This window comes from Typopeltis vanoorti, chromosome 10, assembly GCF_054136105.1.
Source record: "Typopeltis vanoorti isolate ZY-2024b chromosome 10, IOZ_Tvanoo_1.0, whole genome shotgun sequence".
In the NCBI taxonomy this organism is placed as follows: Eukaryota; Metazoa; Arthropoda; class Arachnida; order Uropygi; family Thelyphonidae; genus Typopeltis; species Typopeltis vanoorti.
In genome coordinates this window covers 99,636,846-99,664,227 of record NC_143558.1, presented here as the reverse complement: position 1 = coordinate 99,664,227, position 27,382 = coordinate 99,636,846, and the positions used below count along the sequence as shown (strand labels likewise).

The 27,382-nt window shown below is 36.7% G+C and overlaps 1 protein-coding gene across 2 annotated transcripts in view; it reads left to right on the top strand.

The window, feature by feature from the left end:
* LOC150102627 (papilin-like) overlaps positions 1–27,382 on the top strand; it is an 843,028-nt gene that overhangs the window by 178,460 nt on the left and 637,186 nt on the right. Inside the window, exon 5 of one of the 2 annotated variants that reach the window (XM_090399411.1) lies at positions 7,576–7,678. In XM_090399411.1, the coding sequence (XP_090255537.1) occupies positions 7,576–7,678 (103 nt within the window). Of the gene's footprint in view, positions 1–7,575; positions 7,679–27,382 lie in introns of those variants that run through there. The other variant, XM_090399410.1, reaches the window with a different exon arrangement.

Sequence of the window (27,382 nt, the reverse complement as noted above, 5' to 3'; positions counted from 1 at the left end):
TATTCCACAGACCTGTCACCATCTTTGTCACTCGTCTCTGAATCCTTTCGACCACTTCCTGGTCCCCGAGTGAGCAAATCTGTGCACAGTAGTCAAGATGTGACTAAACTTTGTAACCCACAAACCTTCAACCTATCCTTGTAGGTTGTATTCCACAGACCTGTCACCATCTTCTTCACTCATCTCTGGAGTGTTGGTTATGCAGAGTGGTTGAAGGAACGTACAAAGGTTGGTGGATAGGAGGAAAAGAGTGGATATGATACCTCAAGTTGATTAAGGGATTTTACCTATTAATACAAATATAATATATCTAATATAATACAATATCTATTATATTCATCACTATATATTATTCATAACAGTAATTATAAAAAGAATGTCTCCTTATTCACCAAGAAACCCTTTGGTTTTTAACAATCTAATTTTCCAGAAGACATTGTTAATCTATTTAAATTCACCTGCAGGCTATCTTACATGGCATAATAAGTTGAAACACATGGGACGAACAGCAATGGGAAGTCCTATCTGACCAGCCTTAGCAGATTATTTTATGGAGCATCTAGAAAAAACACTCTGACATTATATTTCCTGAACAATGTATTTGGTTATATTTTGTTGATATATTTGCAGTCTGGTCTCACTCTGAGTCAGAATTACTTCAGTTCCTAGAGGAAATAAAAACTCCTTGTACTCTCATGTAGTACAACACCATATTAAGTCTTGAAGATATTTTCAGGTGCAAACTTTGTTTGCTCACACTTGGATAAAGGATTAAACTAAATTTATTATAGTCTAACCAAGTGAAAAATAAACTTTCACTCTCATGTCAAGTTCACTGTTGAATGTGAATCCAATAACTATCTACCCTTTTTGTATACCTTAATGATTTGTGATACTATAGGACATGTTGAATTTTTAGTTTATCAGAAACAAACCCTTATTGGAAGATACATTCACTCATCCCTCCACCATCATTCATCACAAAAAATGGTATTATCAAGAATCATGTACATAGATCTCATACGATCTGCTCTTCCTCTGATTCTCTTTTGTTAGTTGCACTGAATATAATTAAAAGTAATCTGATTTGTAATGGATACAACAAAACTACCACTCAAACATTATTGATAATTATCATCCTTCAACCAGAATACAATCTGATTTAAAAAGAATTTCAATACACTTCCTTAAAGGAACCGCTGAACAAATAGCATGAATTCTTTACATGTTATTCAATGTATACACTTCCTTGATTGAAACCAGCTTGCAAGTTGTCTTCCTTCTTATCATTTACAAAGGATACATTAGCACCTCTTTCCTTACCAGGTGTCTATCTGGTACCCTGCTCGCTCATATTTGCTATTTTGGATAGACTGGCCGTTCTGCCTTGATGAGAATCGAAGAACATGAAGACTCTATCACATTTTTGGAATCTGGCAAGTTAGGCCTTGCTTCTCATGCTATTGACACTAGGCACAGAATTCTCTAGAACCAGACAAAACTTTTTCGTTCTGGCAAGTTCAAGTTTCATAGTCTTTTCGTTGGAACGTGTGAAATGCTTCAAAATCATCCAAACCTCAACTGCTCAGACTGCATACCAATTTCTAAATTTTGGGAGGTGATCACTATATATTATTCATAACTTTTTCTCATCTCATCTTCTTTATATCCTATTTTATCTTGTGGTGTCGAGGGTTTATTAATCATCGGACCTCAAACCGTTCATAGGATAAGGTGGTCAGCCCTACGCTCCCTGGTGTTCCTATGTCCTGTAGTGTTGAGTTCTCAAGGCCAGTTTGCCTGCTTTGTGGGATGAAAAACTCCAGGATAAACTGGGGAAAAAAAAACCTACTGTCCATGCCTAAGACCAGCTAACTCGGCTATGGCTGAGGAAGATCCTTCAGCTACTCACTTCACCGACGGGAATCGAACCTAGGACACTCCTTCCCCAGGCATATGGTTGCGAAGCACACAGCCACTAGGCTAACTACATGGATTTCATAACTTTTTTTTGATAATTATTTTAAATAAATTTTTATTTAATTACAGGGATACCTCATGTCTCAGACACAGTTGAAATATATGATTACAATGTTAGAGTTCAAAGGAGCAACTTTTACAATTGTTCCTTTGAACTCTAACAGTGTAATCATATACTTCAGTTGTGTCTGAGACACAAGGTAGTAAGTACATCCTTTCAGATTCATTCTTATGATTTATGTTTTGAATGTAGTCACTAGTCTCTCTCCCTGATGCTATCCATGTAACATTGGATGAAATATACTGGAAGTTGTGAATAAAATTCAGTATTTTTGTTTTACATGTGTGAGCTGTGAAAGTTTTTAAATATGTCTGGTACACATATTCCATTAATACTGTTTATTTAGAAGGACTTAAATAAAGCTGAAAGATTGCACTTGAATGGATTTGAAATTAGGTTTTAGAAGAAAATATTTTTCACTGAGAGTGTGGAAGTGCAAAGTCAGGGAAATCAAGGCTATTGGGTATGTTTGTGTATGAGAGAGTGATCAAAAATTCTGAATGATCTGAGAGACCAAAATAGTTTCTCAGGTAATGAATTTAAATGGGATAGTCAATACATGGAGTAAAGGAAGTTGGGGATCTAAGAAAATATTGGTGTGTGTGTGTGTATGTATGTATATTAAAGCCAAAAGTATCAGAAATAAGAGGAAGGAATTTTGGGCATTGGTTTGGTTGATGAAGGATGATGTAGTTACAGGAATAGAGTATGAAGGTTCTATCCATGTAATTGCAAGAAGGTTCTATTTTTAGGAAGGGCAGGAAGTGGGCAGAGGGAGAGGGACACTGCTGATGATAGCAGATGAAGAAGTGCAGCCAAGAAAGAGTAGAAGGAGAATAGGAAGACAAATCTTGAAGGTGAATTTGCAGTTTCCTAGTGTGAGATAGAGGTCAACAGAACATAAAGTATGGTCAGTCACTGCTATAGGCTAGAGGTGCAAGAGAAGATCTGGATGAAATGCATTAGTAAACTAGCATGATGAATGCCTGCTGAATAATTATTATTAGGAACTTCATCTATTGGACATACATTAAAAGGAAAAAAAATATCACATAGTGAGAAGGAAATTAAATTTATTATTACTTGAAATAAAATTAAAATTACAGTATTGATGTTTAAGAGTGTTGGATTTGGTGATATGCACATAACCAAGGCAGCTGTATTACTTCTGATTGAGAAGAACGATCATGCAGTATTGACTCAGAAGGTTGACAAATGTGGAATATGGAATTACAAGTTAGGTGGTTATGAAAGTATAAATGTAGGAGGCATCTTGAATCACTGCCATGCCATAATTAATCATTAATCTGCCATGGCAGATTAATGATTAATTGAGTCATTGGACTGGAGCACAAAGTATGAAATTGTTGGGGATGGTATATAAGGATAAAAGGTGATTAGCAATTTTATAAGCGATATACAGAGCACAAGCAAGATGGATGATGACTTGCATGGTAATGAAGGCAAAATCAGATTTTGAGAGGAAATTAGACAAGCAGTCCAAAGGAAATTCCAAAGAGTTCTTTGGGATTTCTTTTAGGATTGCTATGTGGCAAGTAAATGGGAGAATGATGATGGAAGGATAACTTAAATTAAACCTGCTAGTTGGGGAGCAAGAGAAGCAGCAAAAATAGTTGAGTTACTGAGCAATCACAAAGTGATCACTCAGTAATTCAACTTTGTGAGAATAGGGTTAAATAAATTACAGATACTCAGGATATTGCAGAATTTCAAAGTAAATACTGCCATGGAAGTGGATGGAATATCAGTCTGTGTATCACAGGAATATGCAAAGGAATTGACATTGCTTTTATTACTATTTATATCAGTACTTCATAGGCTATTTAGCTCAAGTATAAGCTTTTGTCTCACGGTGGGAAAAAAGCTCCATTACATAAAGGAGGAGGCTCCAAGACAGAGATTGCAGTTTAGATCAGTCAGTATCTTGGGGTGTTGGTAAAGGTATTGGAGAAGTTGGTCATAGACAGAATTCAGGAATGGATGGATCAGAATATGGTGCTCTATGGGAGGACGGTGTGGGTTTGTGATATGTGGGCCATGCTTTAATAATTTCATTTTTATCATAGAGTGAGAGTTGAGTTGGATAAAGGGAATAGTTTCCCAAAAATGGAATATAATAAAAATCTATAAACTACAGAAAAGGTTTTATAGAATTGATACTGAAGAAATTTTTCATTACTTGACTAGAGGGTGGAGAAAAAGGGGATAACTTTGGAATTTGAGTCAGTGTCATAAGCAGTGCCATCAGTACTATCATTTTTTGTTTTGAGAGCACTGAATGAATGGAATGAGTTGCCAGAATCTGTTGTGAATGCTTTATCAGTGAATGTTTCAAGCAGTGGTATATTATTGTTTTTGTTGTTGTTATTCCAAGACTCTATGGAGTCAAGGACTCATCTAGGCGGTCCCTTTGTCATACACACAGCTCATCATATCGTGCCTTAAACACACTCGAATTCTCTGTAGACCCACCCTCTCAGGCAAGGCATTCCAATCATTCACAACTTTGCATGCAAAAAAACCTTTTTCTCACTCCCCTGCTCACCCCTCCTTATACAGCTTCCAGCTTCCAGTGATATCCTCTAGTTCTCCCCTGATCTCCAACTGTTTTTATAACTGCAAACCTCTCCAACATTGATCCAATAATAATAACCCCTTACTAACTTGTATGTCTCTCTATCATATCATCCCTCTTTCTCCTATCCACCAGACTGTAAATTGCATCTTCTCAACTTTCCTCCTATTCAACATTCTAGAGATCAGAAACTGCCTTATTTAGTCACATCTTTATCCTTTCCAACACATCCCTTTGTCTTTTTGAAAACCAGGTGACCAAATCTGTGCACAATAGTCCATGTGTGGCCTAATCAGAGTCATATACAATGGAACAGGAATCTCCTTACTTCTACAAGTCAGTGTCCTCTGCATCATTCCCAGAATTCTTTGTGTTGTCTTCACAATTTTGGCAATGTGTCTCCTAAATTTCAGATCCTTATCTACTATGACTCTAAGATCTCTTATTTCCTCCACCTCCAATAATATATCCCCACCAAGCATAAATTATACATCCCATCTTTGTTTCCCAAATTTTAAAACCTTACATTTCGTAATGTTGAACCTGCATTCACATTCCCATGCCCATTCACTCAATCTATTTAAATCTTGTAAGGCTACAACTTATTTTCTACTCATCATAGTTTGTCCCAGCTTTGTATCATCTGCAAACAACTGCATATCCCCATCCAAATCTTTACTAGTATCATTGACATACAGGTTAAACAGCAACAGCTCTTAAACAGATCCCTCAGACACACCACTAGTGACTTTCCTCTTCCTGAATATTGCCCCATACACAACTTGCTGATACCTATCAGATAGCTAGTCTCCAATCTAATATCCAATCCAACCCCATCCGCTCTAGTTTGACTATCAACTCATCATGCAGTAATCTATCAAAAGCCTTGGCAAAATCTAAGTATACTGCTGTGTATCCCTCTCCTCTGTCCAAGGAAGCCATCACCTTATTGTAATAAGTAATAGATTACTGAAACATGACCTCCCTTTAGCAAATATATGCTATCTATCAAAGATAATACCATTATTGTCAACCCAATTCTGGATCCTAGTTCTCGCCAGCTTCTCCAACAACATATGGTGGTTGAGATACTGAGTGATCATTTTGCAAGGGCTGAATATCTCCATATCTCCAGGAAAAAACAGTACCTGTTTTTTCCTGGAGATATGGAGATATTCAGCTGTTTGCCGATAATGCAATGTTGGTAAGGTAATAGTTAATTAAAAACTATGTAGAAAACTTGCAGGATGATTTAAATAGGCTGACAGTATGGGCAAAACATAATGGATGTCAATTTAATGTGGAAAAGTGGAAAGTTATGCATTTTGGGATACAAAGATTAAAAGCTGTGTACCATATTAAGGGAACTGTAATCCAGGAAATATACGGAGCCAGGAATTTGTGGGTAGTAGTAGATAGAGAGCTGAGATTTAGATATTGCTAAAGTAGCCAGGGTAGCTCATAGGATTACTTAGTTATTGAAGAACATACTCTGAGTTATCATTCCCTCTTTATAAAGCCTTCATACAAACACATCTGGATCACTGTGCTTATCTCTGGTTACATGGGGATGTCCTTGGGGATGAGGAAGTGGTGGAGAGGATCCAGAGGCGAGTGACTATGATCTGAGTGATCTGTGGAATTCTCCTTATGAAGATAGATTGAGGATTCATGGATTGAAAAAGTTGATTGATAGACAAAAAAGAGAGAGATATGATAGAAACAGATAAGAAACATTTAAGTTGCTTAATGGATTTTATAGGATTGATGCAAAGGAAATGTTTTAGCACTTGGCTAGTAGGGGCCAAACAAGCAAGAGGTCATCCCTTGGAAGTTGGGTAAGAGTGTGGTTAACAAGGGAGTGAGGGCTAGATTTTTTACTTGGAGAGTGGTGAATGAATGGAATGGGTTGCGTGAGTTGGGTTGCGACTGCTTTGCCTGTTAATGGTTTCAAGGAGAGGCATGATAGATGTTGTGTTGATGCCTTGTGTCTCCTGTAATGAGTCCTACGATTCATTAGAGGAGACTAACAAGTGCAATAATAATAATACTAATAATAATAGTTATTGTGTAGACAGAGAGAGAGAGTTATTATGTTGATAATACTGTTGATAGGAGGAAAAGGGGTGATATGATTGAGACATTCAAATTACTGAAGCGTTTTTATAAGATTAATTCAGAGGAAATTTTTCAGAACAGGTCTGGTGATGGGAGAACTAGGGACCATCCATGGAAACTGAGCAAGAGGATAGTTATCAAGGGTGTTAGAACTAGGGTTTTTTACTTGGAGAATGGTGAATGAGTGGAATAAGCTGCCAGAGTTTGTTTGGGTGCCATGACTGTAAATGAATTCAAAGCATAGTATGATAGATACTGTGCAAATGCCAAATAATTGTTCTTGATATGATGTTTAGGGCCTCCCTTGATGAGTCTAAGGACTCCTTGGAGTTGCCTGTAATAATAATAAAATAATACTACTACTTATAATATTACTTATCATTATTATATACTTATATTAATACTTATCATTATTACTCAGTAATTTGTTAATGATCATATATTTGTTTGCTAATTCATTTTGTCTGTGTCTGATAAATGTGTTTAATATTATATTAAGGAATCTGTTGTTTCCTTCTACTAATTTTAAATATTTAATTGTTTGATACATTTTTAGAGTTCTGAGATTAAGCTGTTATTATTATTATTATTATTATTATTATTATTATTATTATTCCTGACACCTCCAAGGAGTCCAAAGACTCATCGCAAGAGGACACCTACAACTGTCTCAACCACTACACTGAACCTACACTACACCACTACAACGAATTATATTATACTTTTTTACAAACAGATATTTTAATATTAACTGCAGATTTCTATTTTCTGTAGAAACTAAAGAATAGATATATATACTTTTTTTCTCTTTTTTCCTCAGGATTGTCCTGATGGATCAAAAGACTTTCGAGAAGAACAGTGCTCTAAATTTAATGTAGTACCATTTGGTGGAAAGTTCTATAACTGGGTGCCATATACTAAAGGTAAAAATGCTAATATTCATTATTTTTGGGGTAATTATATTACAAATGTGAGTTGAACTTATAAAGCAATTTAAATGATTATTAATTATTAACTTTCTACCATTTACTTCTTCATTATAAATATAAATTATATTAAAAAAGGCCTTAATTAAAAAAATCATCAGGACAAGAAGTGATGGCAAAAGACACACACACTGTCACATATCACATTATGTCAAGAAACAGGAAAGTTTTTTAATATTATATATTAATGTAGTATTATTTAATATTATACTAGCAATACCACAAAACTAATGTAATAAAAATAACTCATGCTAGGTTTATTGGTCGTAAAGATTTGATACGACTAGTTACTGACTAGTTTTTGCCATGTTAACTAGTGGCCTCATCTGGGTTTAGATGAGTATACAAATATAAATAAACAACAAGCTTTGATTATAAATCAATACATCACTAAAAAAATACAATGCACAGGAACCATTACATAAATACAATAGAAACACGTGGAGGTGGATGCTGACACATGGGCCGTCATTGTTCAGCAGGTACATCCAATCGTTAGCAGAGAAATTAAACTTTAATGTATTTAGAGATCTGATGAGTGATTTCGAAATGTCACACAGAATCATTCCTCGGTTTTGTTTCTGTTTTGGGTACCTTGTGAGTGGATTACCACTGTAGCCTCTTTTATGTCGCAGGAGCTGTAATCTTCTATGTATGGCATGGAGCTGTTGTCCCATTCAATGGTGAGTGTCAGAGGAATGGAATGCCAATCCTGAACTGTCTTCTCTGTTGTTGTTGTTATCTCCAATATGTTCCCTTTGTCTTATTTCTAAAATTATTGAAGTTTGTCCATGTAATTAAGGCTGTAAGAACATGGAATGTTGTAAACTCCAGGATGTTTGTTGAAAGAGTTGTAGTCCTTGGGTGAGCGTAACAAATTTTGTACTATCATAACCAGTTTGAAGGCTGCTATAATGTCGTGAGATTTCAGGAGATTAGCAGTTTTTTGCAAAAGTTCACCAACAAAAAGAATGGAAATTGAAGTTCTGTAATAAATGTCATGTATTTGTTGTAGAGAGAGATTAGAGAGTAGTATTCGTTTTACTATTTTTTTTAGGATATCCATTGCTGATCAATAGTTGGAGAATAGAATGCAATTCTTCTGTTAATGTTCCTTCATCTCTTATAATAGAGATCGCCCTTTTTCAGCATACGTACAATGACAAATTTTTGTGAAATATGGTGTAATGAGGAGAAATGTGGGTAATGACCTGTGTGGATCGGCTTATGGTACACATTAAGAGAAATGCCTTTGTCTACTTGTTTTGTAATTAAGAAATGTCTAGAAAAGGTAATTTTCCTTCATTCTCAAGTTCTAAGGTGAATTTGATTTTATGGTAGAAGGAGTTAATGGATGCCAGAAAATCATATAACTCAGCTACACTGTTTTCCATATTATGAATATAGAATCTACATATCTCCACCAAATTGATGGTTTAGGATTTATAAATAAGAAGATGTCATTTGTGAACTTTTCCATGAATAAGTCCATACAAGGAGGTAATAGAGGGCTTCCCATTGCATGGCCCGAAGTTGTTTGTAGATTTTTCCATTCCATAGAAAAAATTTGAGTTGAGAGATGTCTTGAGGGAACAGATCATCTATAAGTAACTTTGTTCACAGGAACATTTGTAAATAACAATACAGCATCTAAACTAGCTAGAATATCTGTTCTCGAGATAGAAATTTCTCCTAGTTTTTCTACAAAGCATTGTGTATTTTTGATATAAGCATCTGTATGACTATCATACAGATGCTTATATCAAAACATCTCACTCCTTTAAAAGATGAGTGAGATGTTTTGATAACAAATAATTGGCAAGCTAATACCATCTATGATCTGTCGAAGAGGAATATTGGTCTTGTGTATTTTTGGTGATATAAACGTGGAGTTAGATGCATGGATTTCACTTTTTTTTAGATCACCAAAAACAGGCATATCAAGAAATTTAACGCTTTATACAAGATTTTAAAATCGAGAGCTACCCTACCCAATGATAAGTTTTTTTATGTTACTTAAAAGGTAACATAAAAGAGGCTACAGGGTAATCCACTCACAAAGTACCCTAAACAGAAACTAAGAGATGATTCTGTGTGGCATTTGAAAATCACTCATCAGATCTCTAACACATCAAAGTTTAATTTCTCTGCTACCAGATGCATCTGCTGAACAATGAATGACCATGTGCCAGCATCCACGCTCCATGTGTTTCTATTGTACTTGTAACGGTTCCTACGGATTCAGTATGTTTTTAGTGATGTATTGATTCATAATCAAAGCTTGCTGTTTATTTATATTTGTGTGTTCATCCAAACCCAGATGTAGCCACTAGTTAATGTGGTGAAACTTGTCGGTAACTAGTTGTATGAAATGTTTATGACCAGTAAAACCAGTGTTAGTTATTTTTATTAAATAATAAATAATTTTTCCTTATGTAAGTATAATTCCATTACTCTATAATAATAAATCAATACTGATGTGTTTAACTATCAACCTGTCATTATCTCTGGAGTGATTGTGAAGATTTTATAGAAGTTTATAAGTTGGTATGAACTTGCATACAAAAACGGGTGGACAAGCAAGCTATACTTTGCAAGGAAAAGCATAGGTTTACTAAAGGTAGGTGATGTTTGAGGAATTTGCTCATATTTTATAATGATGTTATTGCTGAGATAGATAAAGGGAATTGGTATGCTATGATACTGTTGGACTTTGCTACGGCATTTGATAGGATACTATATGAAAGGCTATTGTGTAAACAGGAGAATATGGGATTGGAATATAAATCATTGGCTTAGATAACATAGCTGAAAATTCTACATATAATAAACAATTCTTGCTAATGCAAATTTAATTCTGTTACTCTATAATAATTTATCATGGTATTGTCTGTTTACATTTTAATACTTATGTATAGATACATAAGTGTTTGCACCATCCTTATGAAATGAGATTATCTTATATTCATTCCATTCCTGTGAGATCCTTCCTGAGCTAAGAATCAGATTATACAAACGTCAATTTCCTAGCCAGTTTGGTTGAACATTCCTTTAGCATACATGCTGGTATATCATCTGTTGACAAATTCTTAACTAGTTTATGCAGCAGCTCTAGGTCCTTCTTTTCATGCATCTCTGTGTCTTCATCCAATGTACTGGTAGCACCGTACACTATGTTATACACCAGGTTGATAGATCATGTCTAACTGAGCACTCATTATTTTGAACTATTGCATCTGCTTCTGATATAAGGATATCTCCATCTGAATTCACTCTTTCTTTTACTTGCAGCATAATGATAAGTTTTTTTTGGTTGCCTTTAGCTAGCCTGTTCAGTTTCATTTCATACTCCAACATAGGTACAATAAGAGGTGCAATACTCATAACTTTTTTGCTCTGTGTTTTATGTATTTCATAACACCTTTAACACTTATTCTCACAATCTTCTTATGGATCTCTTGCTTAATAAGAATGGTTGTTTTGCATATCACAAATCTTGTGGAAGCTGTCATGACCATGTAACAGACAGGCAGGCAGGCACATATTAATGCATTCATCAACACATATTCACCTTCATATTCATATGCTCATTCATCAACACAACACAACACAACCTAGCTTTCTTGGGAACCAGGAAGTGGTAGAAAAGATTCAGAGAAATATGACTAAGCTGGTGACAGATCTGTGGGATGCTCCCTATGAGGACAGATTGAAGGTGTGCAGATTAAAACTTTAACTGATAGGTGGAAAAGAGGAGACATGACAGAAACTTTTAAGATATTAAAGAGGTTATTATAAAATTGATGCAAAAGAAATTTATCACCATATGACAAATAGCCAGAGAACTAGGGGCCATTCGTGGAAGTTGTGTAAAAGTGTGGTTAGTAGGAGTGTACCGACCAGATTTTTTGCATAGAGAGTTGTGAATGAGCAGAATGGATTGCCAGAATTAGTTGCGAGTTCCCTGACAGTGAATGACTTTAAGTAGAGGTATGATAGGTTTTATGTGCATAATAGTTAGTTTGGGTCTCCCACGATAAGTGTCTACACTCCATGGATATACCATATAATAATAATATATTTGTCAACACACCTGATAGCCTCAAATTCACTACTACATGGGACATTGTTACCATTATTGCTTTCATGAGTTTCTATTGTAACTGGACTAACAACATCTGATATCATTAGTAATATTACACCTCATCTCCAATCTCTTCTGTCATTTTTTAATATACTATACTCTCTACACTTCATTCTAGTTAATGCAACTGACTCTGAGAGCCAACTTTCACTGATGCCAACAATTTTAGGCCACAGAAGCAACAAACGTATCCACCAAAGCAACAACCTCATTCATTTTGTTTCTAACGCTTCTAGCATTTATATATAGATATAACAAGATACAGTCTTGATTATTCTTATACTTAAAATATAGTCTGCTTGACCCAATCGGCAACTTTCTGTTTTAACTCATAAGACACATTCAAGATGGTTGAACTCAAAGGGTAGTTCATCTCTTCAGCAGATTAATAACCATGCTCATTGACATTCATATTGCTCTTATGTCTGTGCACCCTATCTGAGCGTATTTGCACATTCTCAGCATTCCTCCCAAGATAATCTAGTTTCCCTGACTCTCTGCATTAGATCTAATTCTAGTAAATAATTTCTCTAAGCACCTGATGCCAAATCCATTCAAGTTCAGACCATTCTGCTATACAAGTCTTTTCTACCATCAAACTCACTCCATTCATCCAAAAACTCGCATCCATTTTTTCTGCATAGTCTGTGCATCAAATCATTTATCCTCATAGCCTCCCTTCTTAACTCATTACTGTCATATCTCAGTAATAAACTAACCATTTCTACTTTCTCACTTTGCTTTCTTACTTCTTCCATCAAGCCTTTCATATCCTCTCTCCTACTATACTTATCACTAGTTGTTTCATTAGTTCCAAGAAGCACCACCATCTCTTTTACTTTTCTTTTCTGTTTTTCCATCGACTTTGTGACATCCTTTATTTTAGCTATGGGAAACTCAATGTAGTGACCCTGTCATTAAGTGCAAATTTAATTATCAAATCACCATACCATTTATATATATATATATATATATATATATATATATATATATATATATATTTTTTTTTTTTTTATTGTGAACATAACAATCTTATTTACAGGATTAACTGGTTTTTGGTTCTCTGCAGTCAGGCAGAGAGGTTACATGCTCATATTCTTATTGAGGTATGTTACATCGAAGTCACTTAAAAGACAAATTACATTTTTTTTTTTTTTTTTTTTAAATTAAAGCCATTAAGAGTTATTCTAACATGATACTGTATATGATCATAAAAGTGGAAGAACATAGGAGTTTCTATTGCACAATATTGTCTATTTACATAAGAGTGCCAGCTGATTAATTTTCCCACTGTTAAGCACAACAATCCTTCTTTTTTCCCCTTTCTTTGGGGGGGGGGATGGTGTCACTTCTATGCTGGAAAGTGAATTATAATGCAGTCGCCCTGCTCAGCCAGGAGTTGATTCTGTGGATTCCAGTCTTGGTGGAAAAGATCTAAGGTGTTGTATTGCCTGTGGTGGTGATACTCGTGTAGGATCTGACTTCTCACCTTTTGTTGGAAGGCTGTAGTGAGTTGGTCAGTTGCCTCTCTCTGTGAAGTTGCTGTGCTGTCTGGCCTTGTATGTCTGAGGTAGAGGTTGTATATTACCGCTTTTGCGGTGATGAAAAGGTAGTTGCAGAATGAATGGTTATTTGACTCCGCATGGACGAGATTGAAATATTCCTCTTCTGTATGAAGACTACCACAGGTGAGAGCTGCCGTTTCCCCGAGACAAACTGATTAATTGGGTGTTGACTGGGCATTCCAAGTAGATATGCCGGACTGTTCCTAATTGGTAGCAGAACAGGCAGTTATCTGAGACGTTTGAGTTAAATTTTCGTAATATAGTAGGAGTGGGTAATATATTGTGCCACATTCTCCACTGAATGTCTGCGTCAGGTTTGATGGCTCTTGTGTGATACGGTAGATCCCATTGAAATAGTGTTTGATCCGATGATGCAGGATTTTCCAATAAAGTGCTTTGGTTCGACTGTTGTGTTAGAGTGCTGTAGATCTTGTTGGTGTTGCTGGGTGTAAGTTTCTCCCATGAGTTATTGGTTTTTATCAGAAAGATAGGTGCCAGATCTTCTGAGTTGGGAGGGCTGAGCCCCTCTTCTGTTATGCTATCAGGCATAGCGGCTTGAAAAGCAGCCTTTACGTTGTCTATCTGCTCAGACTGATTCCCATATTCCAGGTTTTCGAGAGAATTTGGAAAGCGCCAGGTGAGGCTTGGAGAAAGAATGTCACCCAAGATCCTCACTCTTCGCCAGCTCCATGGAGGAAAGAAAAACTCTTTCTGAATGATCGGGCTTCTTACCATCGTGTTGTGAAAGATGGGTTCTATGAGGATTTCAGGCAGGGATGCTGTCTTCACTGTGTGCTGGAGGTTTAGCCTCTTCCATCGTTGAAGGGCATCTTTGTAGAAGTTTGTTAAATTTACTGGCACTTGAGCGGTTGTCATTCTTAAGGTTGTGGAGAGAGAGAGACCTCTAGTGGCAGAAGTGAAAATATATTCAGTGGTGCATTTGTGTGATATTTCCTTTGGTTGTATGGTATTCAGGAGAAATCGAGCGTGGAAAGTTGTTATCCTATTGTCAATGGAGGTCAAATTTTGTCCTCCATCTTTGAGAGAAGTACATAGCATGGAGTATGAAAGCCAGTTTGTTTTGTTCCATATGAATCGATATATGGTTGACTTCATTTGTTTGATGAATTGCTCTGGTGGCATTAGTGTATGCCAAAGGACACTGGTGGCTATTTGGTTAACGATTATTGCTCTCCCTCTTGTGGAGGCAGAGGCTCGTATTGCTGCCCACTTTCCGAGTACTTGCTTGAAACGCTTGTTCAGTGCTTCCCAGTTCTTATGCATATAAGAAATTGTGTTTCTGAGGTAAATCCCCAGGTATTTGTTTCCCTCTGTGGACCAGGTACCAGACATTGGGGAATCCGTTCGGTTTTTCCATTTGCCACACCACAGTCCTGTGGTTTTATGTGTGTTTAGTTTCGCTCCTGAGGCTGCCTGATATTGTTGGTATGCCATCTGTATGTTATGGAAGTCCTCTTCTTTGCGGGTTATGATTGTAACATCATAACCCGCATATATATATATATAGATAGATAGATAGATATATTTAATTATCATCATCAAATTCCTGACATGTATCATCAAGGGGTGTACAGGATATGATAGTACTACATGAAGAACTTGCATCACCACGAACTTCCTATCTACAATTTTCCTCTGAATCCTGTCAAGTTAATATGAATCCTGTCAAGCTATCTACAATTTTCCTCTGAACCCTGTTACCTGTCAAGACTCCAACATTATCAGATCTTATATTTCTGTCTTCTGAGGCATTTTTTACCTATCAATACCACCTATTTTTACCACCTATATCTTGGTCTTTCTCTGGGATTTTTCCTGCCAACCTGGCAAAGAACACTTGTTTTGCTAATCTTTCCTCTCCCATTCTATTTAAGTAACCATACCATCTGAGATTAGCTCTACTAACACATTCCTGGATGCTAGCAATGTCAAGTTCTTTCTAATATCCTCATTTTTAATATGATATTGCCATTGATGCCATCTGTTCATGCCCCTGCTCTCTCTCTCAGGACTCTCGTATCTCCAGTCTCTAGCCTTTGGTCAAGTGTTTTACTTCTGACCCAGCTCTCAGATCCATAAGTTAAAATTGGTTTGAATGCTGTCTTGTATGCAGCTAATTTAGTGTTTTGGCTAATTTCTCTCTTATTCCATATAAATTTATTTACTTGACTTCCTACCATACCAGCTTTGTTCATTCTGTTGTCTGTTTCCATATTTAATTTACCATCTTCACTAAAAATCGTGTCTAAGTAGCTGAAATGTTTTACTTGTTCTATAGGTTCTCCATTCACAATGCAGTTGATATTTTCAATGTTTCTGCCTCTTTTCATTGTCTTTGTCTTGTTATTGCTGACTTTCATACCATATCTATAACAACAGTCAGGGAATTTTGTAGACTTGTAGTGGATTTATCTAGAAGTATAACATCATCTGCATAAAGCAAAGAGCTGACATTAACATCTCCAATTTTGATGTAAGGTTTAATACCACTTTCCTTCATAATGTCATCCATATAGATAATGAATAACAGAGGGGATAATGTACATCCTTGTCTCACACCAGATTGACATTAAACCATCTTCCTGTACTTCCTTCAATTCTAAGTACTGACTTACAACTCAAATAAAGACTAAGTATTGCTTGATATAATGCTCCATTGACACCATACAGTGGTAGTGTTTTGAATAGCTTTTCTCTTGCCACCTTTTCATATGCCTTTTCCTGATCTACAAAACTTAAATACAGATATTTGTTATATTCCCATGATTTCTCAACTATTTATCATAAAGTGACAATCTGATCCTGACAGCCTCTATTTGGCCCGAATCCAGCTTGTTCTTCACCAAGCTTTCCTTCCACAATTCTTCTCAACTGTCTCTCAAGTATGGTTGCATAAATCTTACCAGGTAGGCAAATACCTCTGTAATTCTCACATTCAGTTTTATTTCCCTTTTTATATATGGGTATTATGAGAGCTCTATTCCGATCATCTGGAATCCGTCACTCTATATTTATTTATTTTATTTATTTATTTATACAGTTGTTTGTGTATCATGTGAAATTGGGAATCGGTAATAGTGCAGATGTGGCAGCCTGCAAGAGGATTTGAATAAACTAGACAGATGGGCTAACAAATGGGGTTGTCGGTTCAATGCAGCAAAATGTAAAGTCTTGAGGTTTGGGATCCATCGATGGGAGGATGCATACTCGATTGGAGGAGCTGTACTGGAGGAGGTAGGGGAGACAAGAGATCTGGTGGTGATGATTGATAGAAAACTAAAATTCAGGGAGCATATTGCAAAGGTCATGAGGGTAACTCAGAGGATTACTGCAATACTGAGAAGGATGCTGACCTGCAGAGATAAAAGAGTTATCATTCCGTTCTATAAGGCCCTGATCAGACCACACTTAGACTATTGTTCTCAGATTTGGTCCCTAGGATTTGAAGAGGATAAACTGACTGTGGAAAGGGTACAGAGGTAGATAACAAAGATGGTTTCAGGACTGTACAATATGAGTTATAAGGATCGACTGAGGGAATGTGGACTGCAGAGTTTGGTGGATAGAAGAAGGAGAGGTGATATGATCGAGATTTTTAAACTGTTGAGAGGGTAGACATTGGAGAGTTCTTTCACTTGGTGGAACAGTGGGAAGGAGCGATGATAAGGGGCCATCCCTGGAAGTTACGAAAGGAGGCTGTGCCCAAGAGGATGAGGAGTGGTTTCTTTGTGTGGATGGTGGTTAATCCTTGGAATGCATTACCTGAGAGAGTGGTTGGAGTGGGAACGGGTAATGGGTTCAAGGAGTGGTATGATAGACTTTGTATTTCCTAAAAATGAACTCCCATGATGAGTCTTTTGATCCCATGAAGGCCTGGATAATAATAATAATAATTTATTTATTTATCCCCCCCACACACACACACAAAATGCAGAAGAGCATAGAGCAAACAGATGCTGTGTGGGGGTGGGATCAGGAATACAGTAATCTGTTGATATTCTTCTTCAATTGATGAAGATTGCAGTAGAATATTAGTAGAAGATTGAAGATGTAAACATTAAAAAAAAAATAGTTTTTTTTTCACATTTATACCAGTAACTTAGCTATGATGGCAGTGGAGTTTTATATTGTTAGAGTTTGCAAAAAATCGTAAAATTCTACTTATAAAATTTTGCTCTGTTTTAACCAATGTTACTTATTAGATAATAAAAAATAACTGGTACTCGTCGCTTAGATGTAATTTTTTTACACTTAATTAATTTATTAATGTAGTTTATTTTATCACTTAAATGTAATTTTAATAGCAATTCCTACAGGTTTGGATGTGAGTATTTTAGTGTATTTATAAAGTATAATTCCTGTTAATGTCCTGCTCTAACCTTGATTAAATTATTGCCATATCTAATTTTAAAAACCAGATGGGGCACACATATAAATGAAACACACAAAAAAGACTGACTTATGATAAATGGATTCAATCTAGGGCCTACAGGATAGAGTACAGTAGGATTGTAAAGTAAAGTTTTGCTTAAGGGTTGCTTATGGATCAGATCTAGATAAGTGAGAGAAGACCTCCATATGTCCTGTTAAAGAATGTGGAGAAGAATTGACTAGAGCTTATGACTTAATGCATAATCTTCACAGTCTTGTGGTGTACACCATTAGTAAAGTATCTACTTGGATACTGAACAATATCAATATTCAAGGCAGGCAATATCAACTAGAGCAGTGGTTCTCAAACTGTGGGGTGCGATCCCCAGTGGGGGGGGGGGGGGCATGAATAGCTTGCATACTTTCCTACAGGTAAAAATTAAAACTGCCCTAAATCAGTTTTAAAAATAACAACAAATAAAAATACAGAAAGAAAAACTTTTGATGATACAGGTTTTAATTATCATGAATTTCAAAATAACTAATAATTATTTTCTTCACTCGCACTTATGAAACACGTGTGCCAGAGGCAGTGTTGATAGTTCGGCAGCTGCTGCATCCTCTTCCACGCAGCACTATACACTTGCAGCTGAAAGCAGCAATTTAATGACATTAAGCCTAATATTGCGATACATTAATTATTTTGTGTCAAAAACTGTTAAATAGTATGTAGAAAACACAAAATAAACTGGTGGGGGGGATGACAGTGTTTTCTCTTCTCAGGTAGGGCTCAGAGGTAAAACGTTTAAGAACCACTGAACTAGAGTGATGTATATGACATCAAAATCAGTAATTGGAGAATGAGATTTATTTGTATCTGTGGTCCTACAGAAAATTCTACCAAAGAAGGAATAGAACATTCTTTTGAACCATTAAGGAAGGCATATGAAAAATGTGCTGCTTTTGAAAATCTGAACAGCAGAGCAGGAAATTATTATTATATTATTATTATTATTATTACACCCTCCATGGAGTAGATAGACTTATCATGTGAGGCTCATTCAACTGACAATATATTTATCATATAAATCTTAAAGTCCTTAACACTTCTTGCATTAACAACACATTCTGGTAATGAATTCCATTCACTGACAATTCTCCATGTAAAAAGTCTACTCCTCACACCCTTCTTCACTGCACTTTTACACTTTTTACATAACTTCCATGAATGACTTCTGGTTCTTCCCCTCTCACCTTCTACTCTTTTTATAATCCCCTCTGGATTAATCTGATAAAATCCTCTCAATAACTTAAACATCTCTATCATATCACCACTCTTCCTCCTATCCACCAAACTATGCCATCCACATCTCTTCAACCTCTCTCCATAGCCAGCATTCCAAAGTCCTGATATTGTTTTAGTCACTCATCTTTAGACCCTTTCTAATGTCTTCACATCACATTGAAAACCAGGTGACCAGATTTGAGCACAATAGTCCAAGTGTGGTCTGACCAGTGTCTTATATAGTGGTGCAACCACTTCCTCATCCTTGCAGGTTAGAGTACTTCTTATCATAGCAGCATTACGATGTGCAACCTTTGCAAACCTAGCAATATTATTATTATTATTATTATATAACACCTCCAAGGAGTCCAAGGACTCATTGAGGGAGGGCACCTGCTCTACAACTCTCCATCTTCACCACTCCACTAAGTGCAACTATCTTCATCACCATGTACCGCCAACCACCACCACCACTATTTTCACAGATAATGACAAACATCTATGCTGATGGCAGGATTCGAACCCGCAGCCTTCTGGCTGGAGAGCAGATACACTAACCACTGTGCCAACCAGGCCGGCAAAACTTCTGCCCTCTAAACTTCACTCTACTGTCAACCATTACTCCCAAATCTATAATCTCATCCACTTCCTGCAGTATGACACCATCAGTATAGTACATAGCCTTTTATTTCTGCACTCCAAAATGCAACACCTTGCACTTATTAATATTAAAACTACAACCCCACTCTTTTGTCCATGTAAAAAGCTATTTAAATCTTCCTGCAGGGATTCAGCATCAGCAGTGCTACTTGTAATTCTTCCCAACTTTGCATCATCAACAAATAACGGAAGATTCCCAGTCAGTCCACTTGATATATCATTTACAAACAAATTAAACAGCAGGGGCTCAAGAACAGAACCCTGGGGCACGCCACTGGTCACCCTTCTTTTTTGAGACACTGCTCCATCATACAAAACCTGCTGGTATCTTTCAGACAGCCAATCTCTGATCCATCTAACCAATATACGGTCTATTCCCATCCTCTGCAGCTTGTACACCAATTTATCATGATATAATCTATCAAATGCTTTTGCAAAGTCTAAGAATATCACTATATATGATTCCCCCTTATCTAACACACTTGTCACCTTATCATAAAATGCAAGTAAATTACTGAAACAGGACCCTACCCTTTAGAAATCCATGCTGACCTTCATAAAGAATGCCATGTCCATCACTCCAATTGTGTATTCTATTCCTTATCAATCTCATCTTGATCACAACTGCAGTTATACAGACTGATCTATAGTTGGAATCTTCTGTCTTAGAACCATGTTGGTGGAGTGGTGCTATTTTGCCCTCTTTCCACTCCTTAGGGACCCTACCACTGCAAGACTTTTTCATTAAATAACCAGGTCAAGGGCATAACCACTGTGGTGCACATTCCTTAAGAATGCGTGGTGATGTGTCATCCATTCCTACAACCTTATTCACATCTAACCCAACCAACATCTGTTAGTCTGCTGCCATGACTATCCACCAATGTTAGTCTGCCATAATTATTCTTCCTCTTGCTTGCCATGTAGCAGAACCTGCTGACCAGCCAATGTCCTCTCATACTGCACCTTTTCTTTCTTTACCATGCTCGTTACCTTTCTAGCCTGCACCTTATACTCTTCAAGGATCTGATCACCACCAACTGTCTTGTACCTCCTCCATAACATTTTCTTGTTCAGCACAGCTTGCTTGATTTCGCTGTTCATGTATTTCACTCCCACTCTATTTACTCACTTAATTTTCAGTATGCAGTCCTACATTGCTTTTGTCAGGTACTTCCTTATGAGTTTCCATGCATTTTCAACATATTTTTCATTCAACTAATCTACCCAACGTACTGATGCTAACTGACTACAGAACTTCCTATAATCACCTGCTTTATACTTCCACATGTATCCAATTTTGGCAGTGACCTTTTCTTGTTTCATCACTTCCCAAACAAGTACCTTATGATGACTCTCACCAACTGGCGTCAGTGTCAATACCTCATTAACAACTACATCTTGTGAAGTTATCACCAAATCCAAAACATTAAAGCCTCTAGTTGCTTCAATCACATGCTGTTTAAGATGCTTGTCTCTCAGAAATTCCACAAACTTGGCCTCCTTGTTCTCATACAGTATCTCCTCCTTCTAGTCTATATTCCTGTAATTAAAGTCTCCCATCAGGATCACCTAATTTTTACATTCCTTAATTTGCTTAAACATTTTACAATCAGCATTCTCTGCATTCCCTGGCCTATAACTGCATTCTATCAGATATACTAACCTGTTTATTTCAACTTCGCACCACACAGATTCAAAATCTGTGCATGCACCATCAACTACCATATTTTGCAGACACAATTCCTCTGCAATCATTAACAGCACTTCCCATTTCTTTTTACATCTCTATCCTTCCTGAAAATTATATTCTTCTAATTCTATTCCTGACACCACATCCTCCTCAGACAACCAAGTTTCACTTATTCCAATTACTTTTGGGCATACCATCCTGATCAATGCCACAAACTCAGCTCTCTTGTTTCGAATACTCTTTACATTTGTGTATAAACATAACAATCACTGTGTGTTTGAGGCCATCCTACCAGCACCAATATTCTTTCTTCTAGCTGCTACACCACACTTTCTCTTCAGTTTGACCACTCCCATTTCCCTGATGCTGTGATTTCCATTCTTACCTGTCTCATCCTCACATTTATGCATTCCATCACCTTGTGCTGCTGCAACCACATCTTTAACACGTTCATTGCCAATCACGCGATGCGAGTCCTCACCAAACGGCAAATCACGCGTTATCGCGTGGACGTCGCTAACTAAATAAAAAAATTAAAAAAATTTGGCCACCACATGAAATTCCAATTTTCAGCTTGGCAATGAAAGTGTTAACTCATATCCACATTCCTCCTGCTGTACAATCTGTTGATTTGTTCTATTCTGTTTCACAGGTAGACTCTCTGATCATTTGCTACATTAACTTCTTGACTTTGTGGCTTCTCAGAAAACAATAGCCTTTCTAAATGCCCAACACCAAACCCATTCAAATATAATCCATCAGCTTTATACTATTTGAACTTACCTTCAAATTCACTCCACAGATTTACAAATTGAACCCCCTTCGTCTCACACGACTCGGCCATCTTACTATTCATTATCTCTGCTCTCCTTCTCAATTTACTGTTATCATATCTGGAAAACACGCCTATGACTTTCCCAACAACAGTATTCCTCTTTACCTGCTGCAACAACTTCCTCAAGTTTCTATCAACATTCTTCTTCTCCTCAACTAAGTCATTTGTGCCCACGACTACCACCAATTTTGACACCCGGTATTTCCTTTTCTGCAATGCATCAGTTATTTGCTTTATTGTTCTACCAGGAAAGCATGTTTTGTGCACTGTATTAGTGATCACACACCTCTAATGATCGAGTCCTCATACACTGATATACAACTATCCTTTGATTATTTCTTTATAACATTAACTTTCTCCTTATCATCAGCCAATCTCTCTTTTAGCCGTTTAATATCCTCTTCTAGATGTGTCATTTCGCTTTTCATCTTCATTAACTCCTGCTGAAGTTCTACTGCAGTCCTGACATTTGCTCTCATTTCTAATTGCTCTAATCTATCCAGACACTTTTTTCATACATTAACGCTTTCCCTCTTCTTGTTTACCCAAACAGCCCACAGATCTTTCCCATTTTTCGGTGCATACATATAGCAGTTTTCACAGTGCATCCACTGCAAAAAATCCAAGGTGCCAGACTTTTGTACAGAAGCCTTCCATGCTGCTGATGTATGTTTCTTTATGGATGCCATCTTTAGAAGTAGTACAACAAACAAGTAGCAAAACACAATATAAATAACAAAAAAATTTCAACAACCCCACCAGTGAAGGACACTTGTATCCAAACTGAAAAGAATGTAGCACTATACACTAATTAAAAACACTTTTTTTATCACAGCTCAAAACTACCGCTATGTTCACTTGCGGCACTACCGCCACTATTTATCATCATCATCATCATCATCAATTTCATCAATATTATTAATATTATCAATTTCATCAATATTATCATCATCGGTTTCATCAATATTATCATCATCAGTTTCCTGATATGTACTCTCAAGGGGGTGTTCAGGCTACTATGACATCACTACATGATTAAGTTTACGTTATTAATAACCTCCTATCAACAATTTTCCTCCAAATTAGTCTGTTACTTGTCACCACTCCAATAGTGTTATATCTAACATTTTGTTCTTCTAAGTCATTTCTAACTGAACCAATCCACCTAGACCTTGATCTTCTTCTCGGATTTTTTCCTGCAATCTTAGCATTAAACACCTGATTTATAACCTTTCTTCTCTCATTCTATTTAAGTGACCACATCAACTTAGATTAGTCCTATTCACACATTCTTGAATGCAAAGAATGTGAAATTCCTTTCTAATATCTTCATTTTTAATACGATTCTGCCATTGATGCTATCTGTTCAAGCCTCTAATTTTTCTTAGAACTCTCATATCTGTGGTCTCTAATGTTTGATCAAGTGGTTTATTTCTATCTTAACTCTTAGATCCATAACTTAAAACTGGCTCGAGCACTGTCTTCTATACTGCTAGTTTTGGCTAATTTCTCTCTTATTCCATATACATTTATTCAACTGGCTACCCACCATACCAGCTTTGCTTATTCTATTGTTTATTTCTAGATTTAACTTACCATTTTTACTAAAAACTGTATCTAAATAGTGGAAATATTTTACTTGTTCTGTAAGGCTTTCCATTCAGCTGAAATTTTCCATGTTCCTGCCTAATTTCATAGTTTTGGTATTTTATTGATGATTTGTGGCAATAAAATTTATTGCTAATTTAATGACTTCGGTATGTTGGTGATGGTTTTTGTTTTCTGGTTCTATATGCACCTTCCTTGTCACCTAAAAAAACAAACACAAATGCATACAATTCACAATTTAAATTGAAAGTAAGACACTTCCATTTCTAGATATGCTTGTCACATTTCTTCCTTACAGCAGTCTTTCCTTCACTGTTTACCTACATGGCCAAATTTGATGGATAGAAGAAGGAGAGGTGATATGATTGAGACTTTTAAACTGTTGAGAGGTGGTTACAGGGTTGACACTGGGGGGTTCCTTTGCTTGGTTGAACAGCAGGAAGGAATGATGACAAGAGGCCATCCCTGGAAGTTACGAAAGGAAACTGTGAGCAAGAGGGTGAGGAGTGGTTTCTTTGCATGAAGGGTGGTTGAACCATGGAATGCATTGCCTGATGGAGTGGTGAGAGTGAGAATGGTCAATGAGTTCAAGGAGTGGTATGATAGACTTTGTATTTCTTAGGGGGGGGGACCTCCCCTCGATGAGTCTTTTGACTCCATGGAGGCCTGAATAATAATAATAATAATATATATTCACAAACTCTTACCACCACCACCACCAAAAAAAAAAGGATCACAAACAACACATTAAATTTAATAACTATGGTAAATATGGTAAAACCAACACAAAAACAAGGTGTCATTAACACATACAAGAAACAACAGGGCATTAAAGATTTGCTCCAATAAGCACAAATTAAAAGTTATCAGCAATACCCACCAAAAAATGGCCACAACAAAGCTACTGTCAGCAAAATCCTTCGCAAGACTGCACTTAATAATAAAAATAAACTAAAATACCAGTAAAACTGTAGACATTCCATACATTAAAGGGATAGCAGATAAAATTTGCAGAATACTATAGAAATACAATCTTAAGGCCACCTTTAAACCTCCTACAATTTTAAGGAACTTATTGAACTCCTCCAAGGATCCACTTCCTCCCCTGGCTCACCAGGAACATACTGTATTCATTGCATCTGTAATTTGCCTTATGTAGATGAGGCTGGGTGCACAATTCCTATCCAAAAAAAAAAAAAAAAGAGGATCACAAACAACACGTTAAATTTAATAACTATGGTAAATATGGCCTTTCTGATCATGCTCTGAATACTCAACATAGAATTGACTGGAAAGGCACTTGTTCATTACATCACACCAAAACATGGTATAAATGCAAATTTATTATTATACCCTCCATGGAGTTGACAGACTTATCATGTGAGGCTCATTCAACTGACAATATATTTATCATATAGATTCTTAAAATCCTTAACACTCCTTGCATTAACAACACATTCTGGTAATGCATTCCATTCACTAACAGTTCTCAATGTAAAAAATCCACTCCTCATACTCTTCTTCACTGCACTTTTACACTTTTTACATAACTTCCAGGAATGACCTCTAGTTCTTCCCCTCTCACCTTCTACTCTTTTTATAATCCCCTCTGGATTAATCTGTTAAAATCCTCTCACTAACTTAAATGTCTCTATCATATCACCTCTCTTCCTCCTATCCATCAAACTATGCAATCCACATCTCTTCAACCTCTCTCCATAGCCAGCATTCCAAAGTCCTGATATTGTCTTAGTTGCTCATCTCTGAACCCTCTCCAATGTCTCCACAGCACATTGAAAACTAGGTAACCAGATCTGAGCAATAGTCAAGGTGTGGTCTGACCAGTGGCACAACCACTTCCTCGTCCTTGCAGGTTAGAGTACTTCTTATCATAGCAGTATTATGATTTGCAACCTTTGCAAACCTAGCAATATGCCCTCTTAACTTCAGTCTGCTGTCAAGCATTATCCCCAAATCTCTAATCTCATCCACTTCCTGCAGTACAGCACAATCAGTATAGTACATAGCCTTTTATTTCTGCACTCTAAATGCAACACCTTGTGTTTATTGATATTAAAACTACAACCCCACTCTTTTGTCCAAGTGAAAAGTCTATTTAAATCTTCCTGAAGGAATTCAGCATCAGCAGTGCTACTTACAATCCTTCCCAACTTTGCATCATCAGCAAATAACTGAAGATTCCAATGATATATCATTTATATCATGGGAATCTTCCATGATATAAATGAAAATCAGTTCACATGATATATCATTTACAAACAAATTAAACAGCAGGGATTCAAGAACAGATCCCTGTGGCATGCCACTGGTCACCCTTCTTTTTTGAGACACTGTTCCATCATACACAACCTGCTAGTATCGTTCAGAGAGCCAATCTCTTATCCATCTAACCAATATACTGTCTATTCCCATCCTCTGCAGCTTGTACCAATTTATCATGTAGTAATCTATCAAATGCCTTTGCAAAGTCTAAGAATATCACTGTATATGATTCTCCCTTATCTAACACACTCATCACCTTATCATAAAATGAAAGTAAATTACTGAAATAGGACCTAAAGAAGCCTGTGAAATTATAATCAACCATCCTAATCTTAACAAGAATGATGGTGTAAAAATCCCAAGAATATGGATAGCACATATTCCACCTGCATATTCCATCTTTTGTTCTAAGAGGTCATTAAAAATTATAATTAGGACTGTAAGTAATTATTATTATTATTATTATTCCTGATACCTCCAAGGAGTCCGAAGACTCATCGCGGGAGGACATCTTCAACTGTCTCTACACCTTACCTCTACTACGAATCAACGCCATCTACCGCCCACCTCCAACACCACCACAACTAGTAATTTTTGTCTGTAAATTGCGTGTGTTCTGAAGGGCCGATTTGTATGTATGCGGGATGAAAAACCCGAGTTTCCGGGCGAAAAAACCCTGCTACCTCCGTATGAGATCGGCTAACTCACCATCGATTGAAATCGACCAGATAAAGATTCCTCCCGTCGCGACGAGAATCGAACTTAGGCCTATTCCAATCGAAGGGCGCAATATACCGTCGTTCTTCCAATTGCGCTACGGAGGCGCTTATCCAGGATCTTTGCCTTAATATAAGAAATGCTTATTTTAATTATTGATTAGACCACCCCTATTGGTGAATTAGAAGTCAATATGAATTTGTAGGCCTGTGTAGCTCAGTGGAAGTGATGCTAGCATCCTATTTGCTACACCACCTGAAGATAGATTTAAGTTAAAGTCTAGTCATTGCATCATCACCTATTCTAATGACAAGTCTAGTCACTAGTCATCACCATCTAAGCAGTAAATAAACCTGTTCTGACTAAAATAACCAAGACATAGTACCATCATGGCATTGTCAGTCCAATTAGGATTACTTTACATTGTCCATGTCTACAGTTACTTCTATGGTCACTGCT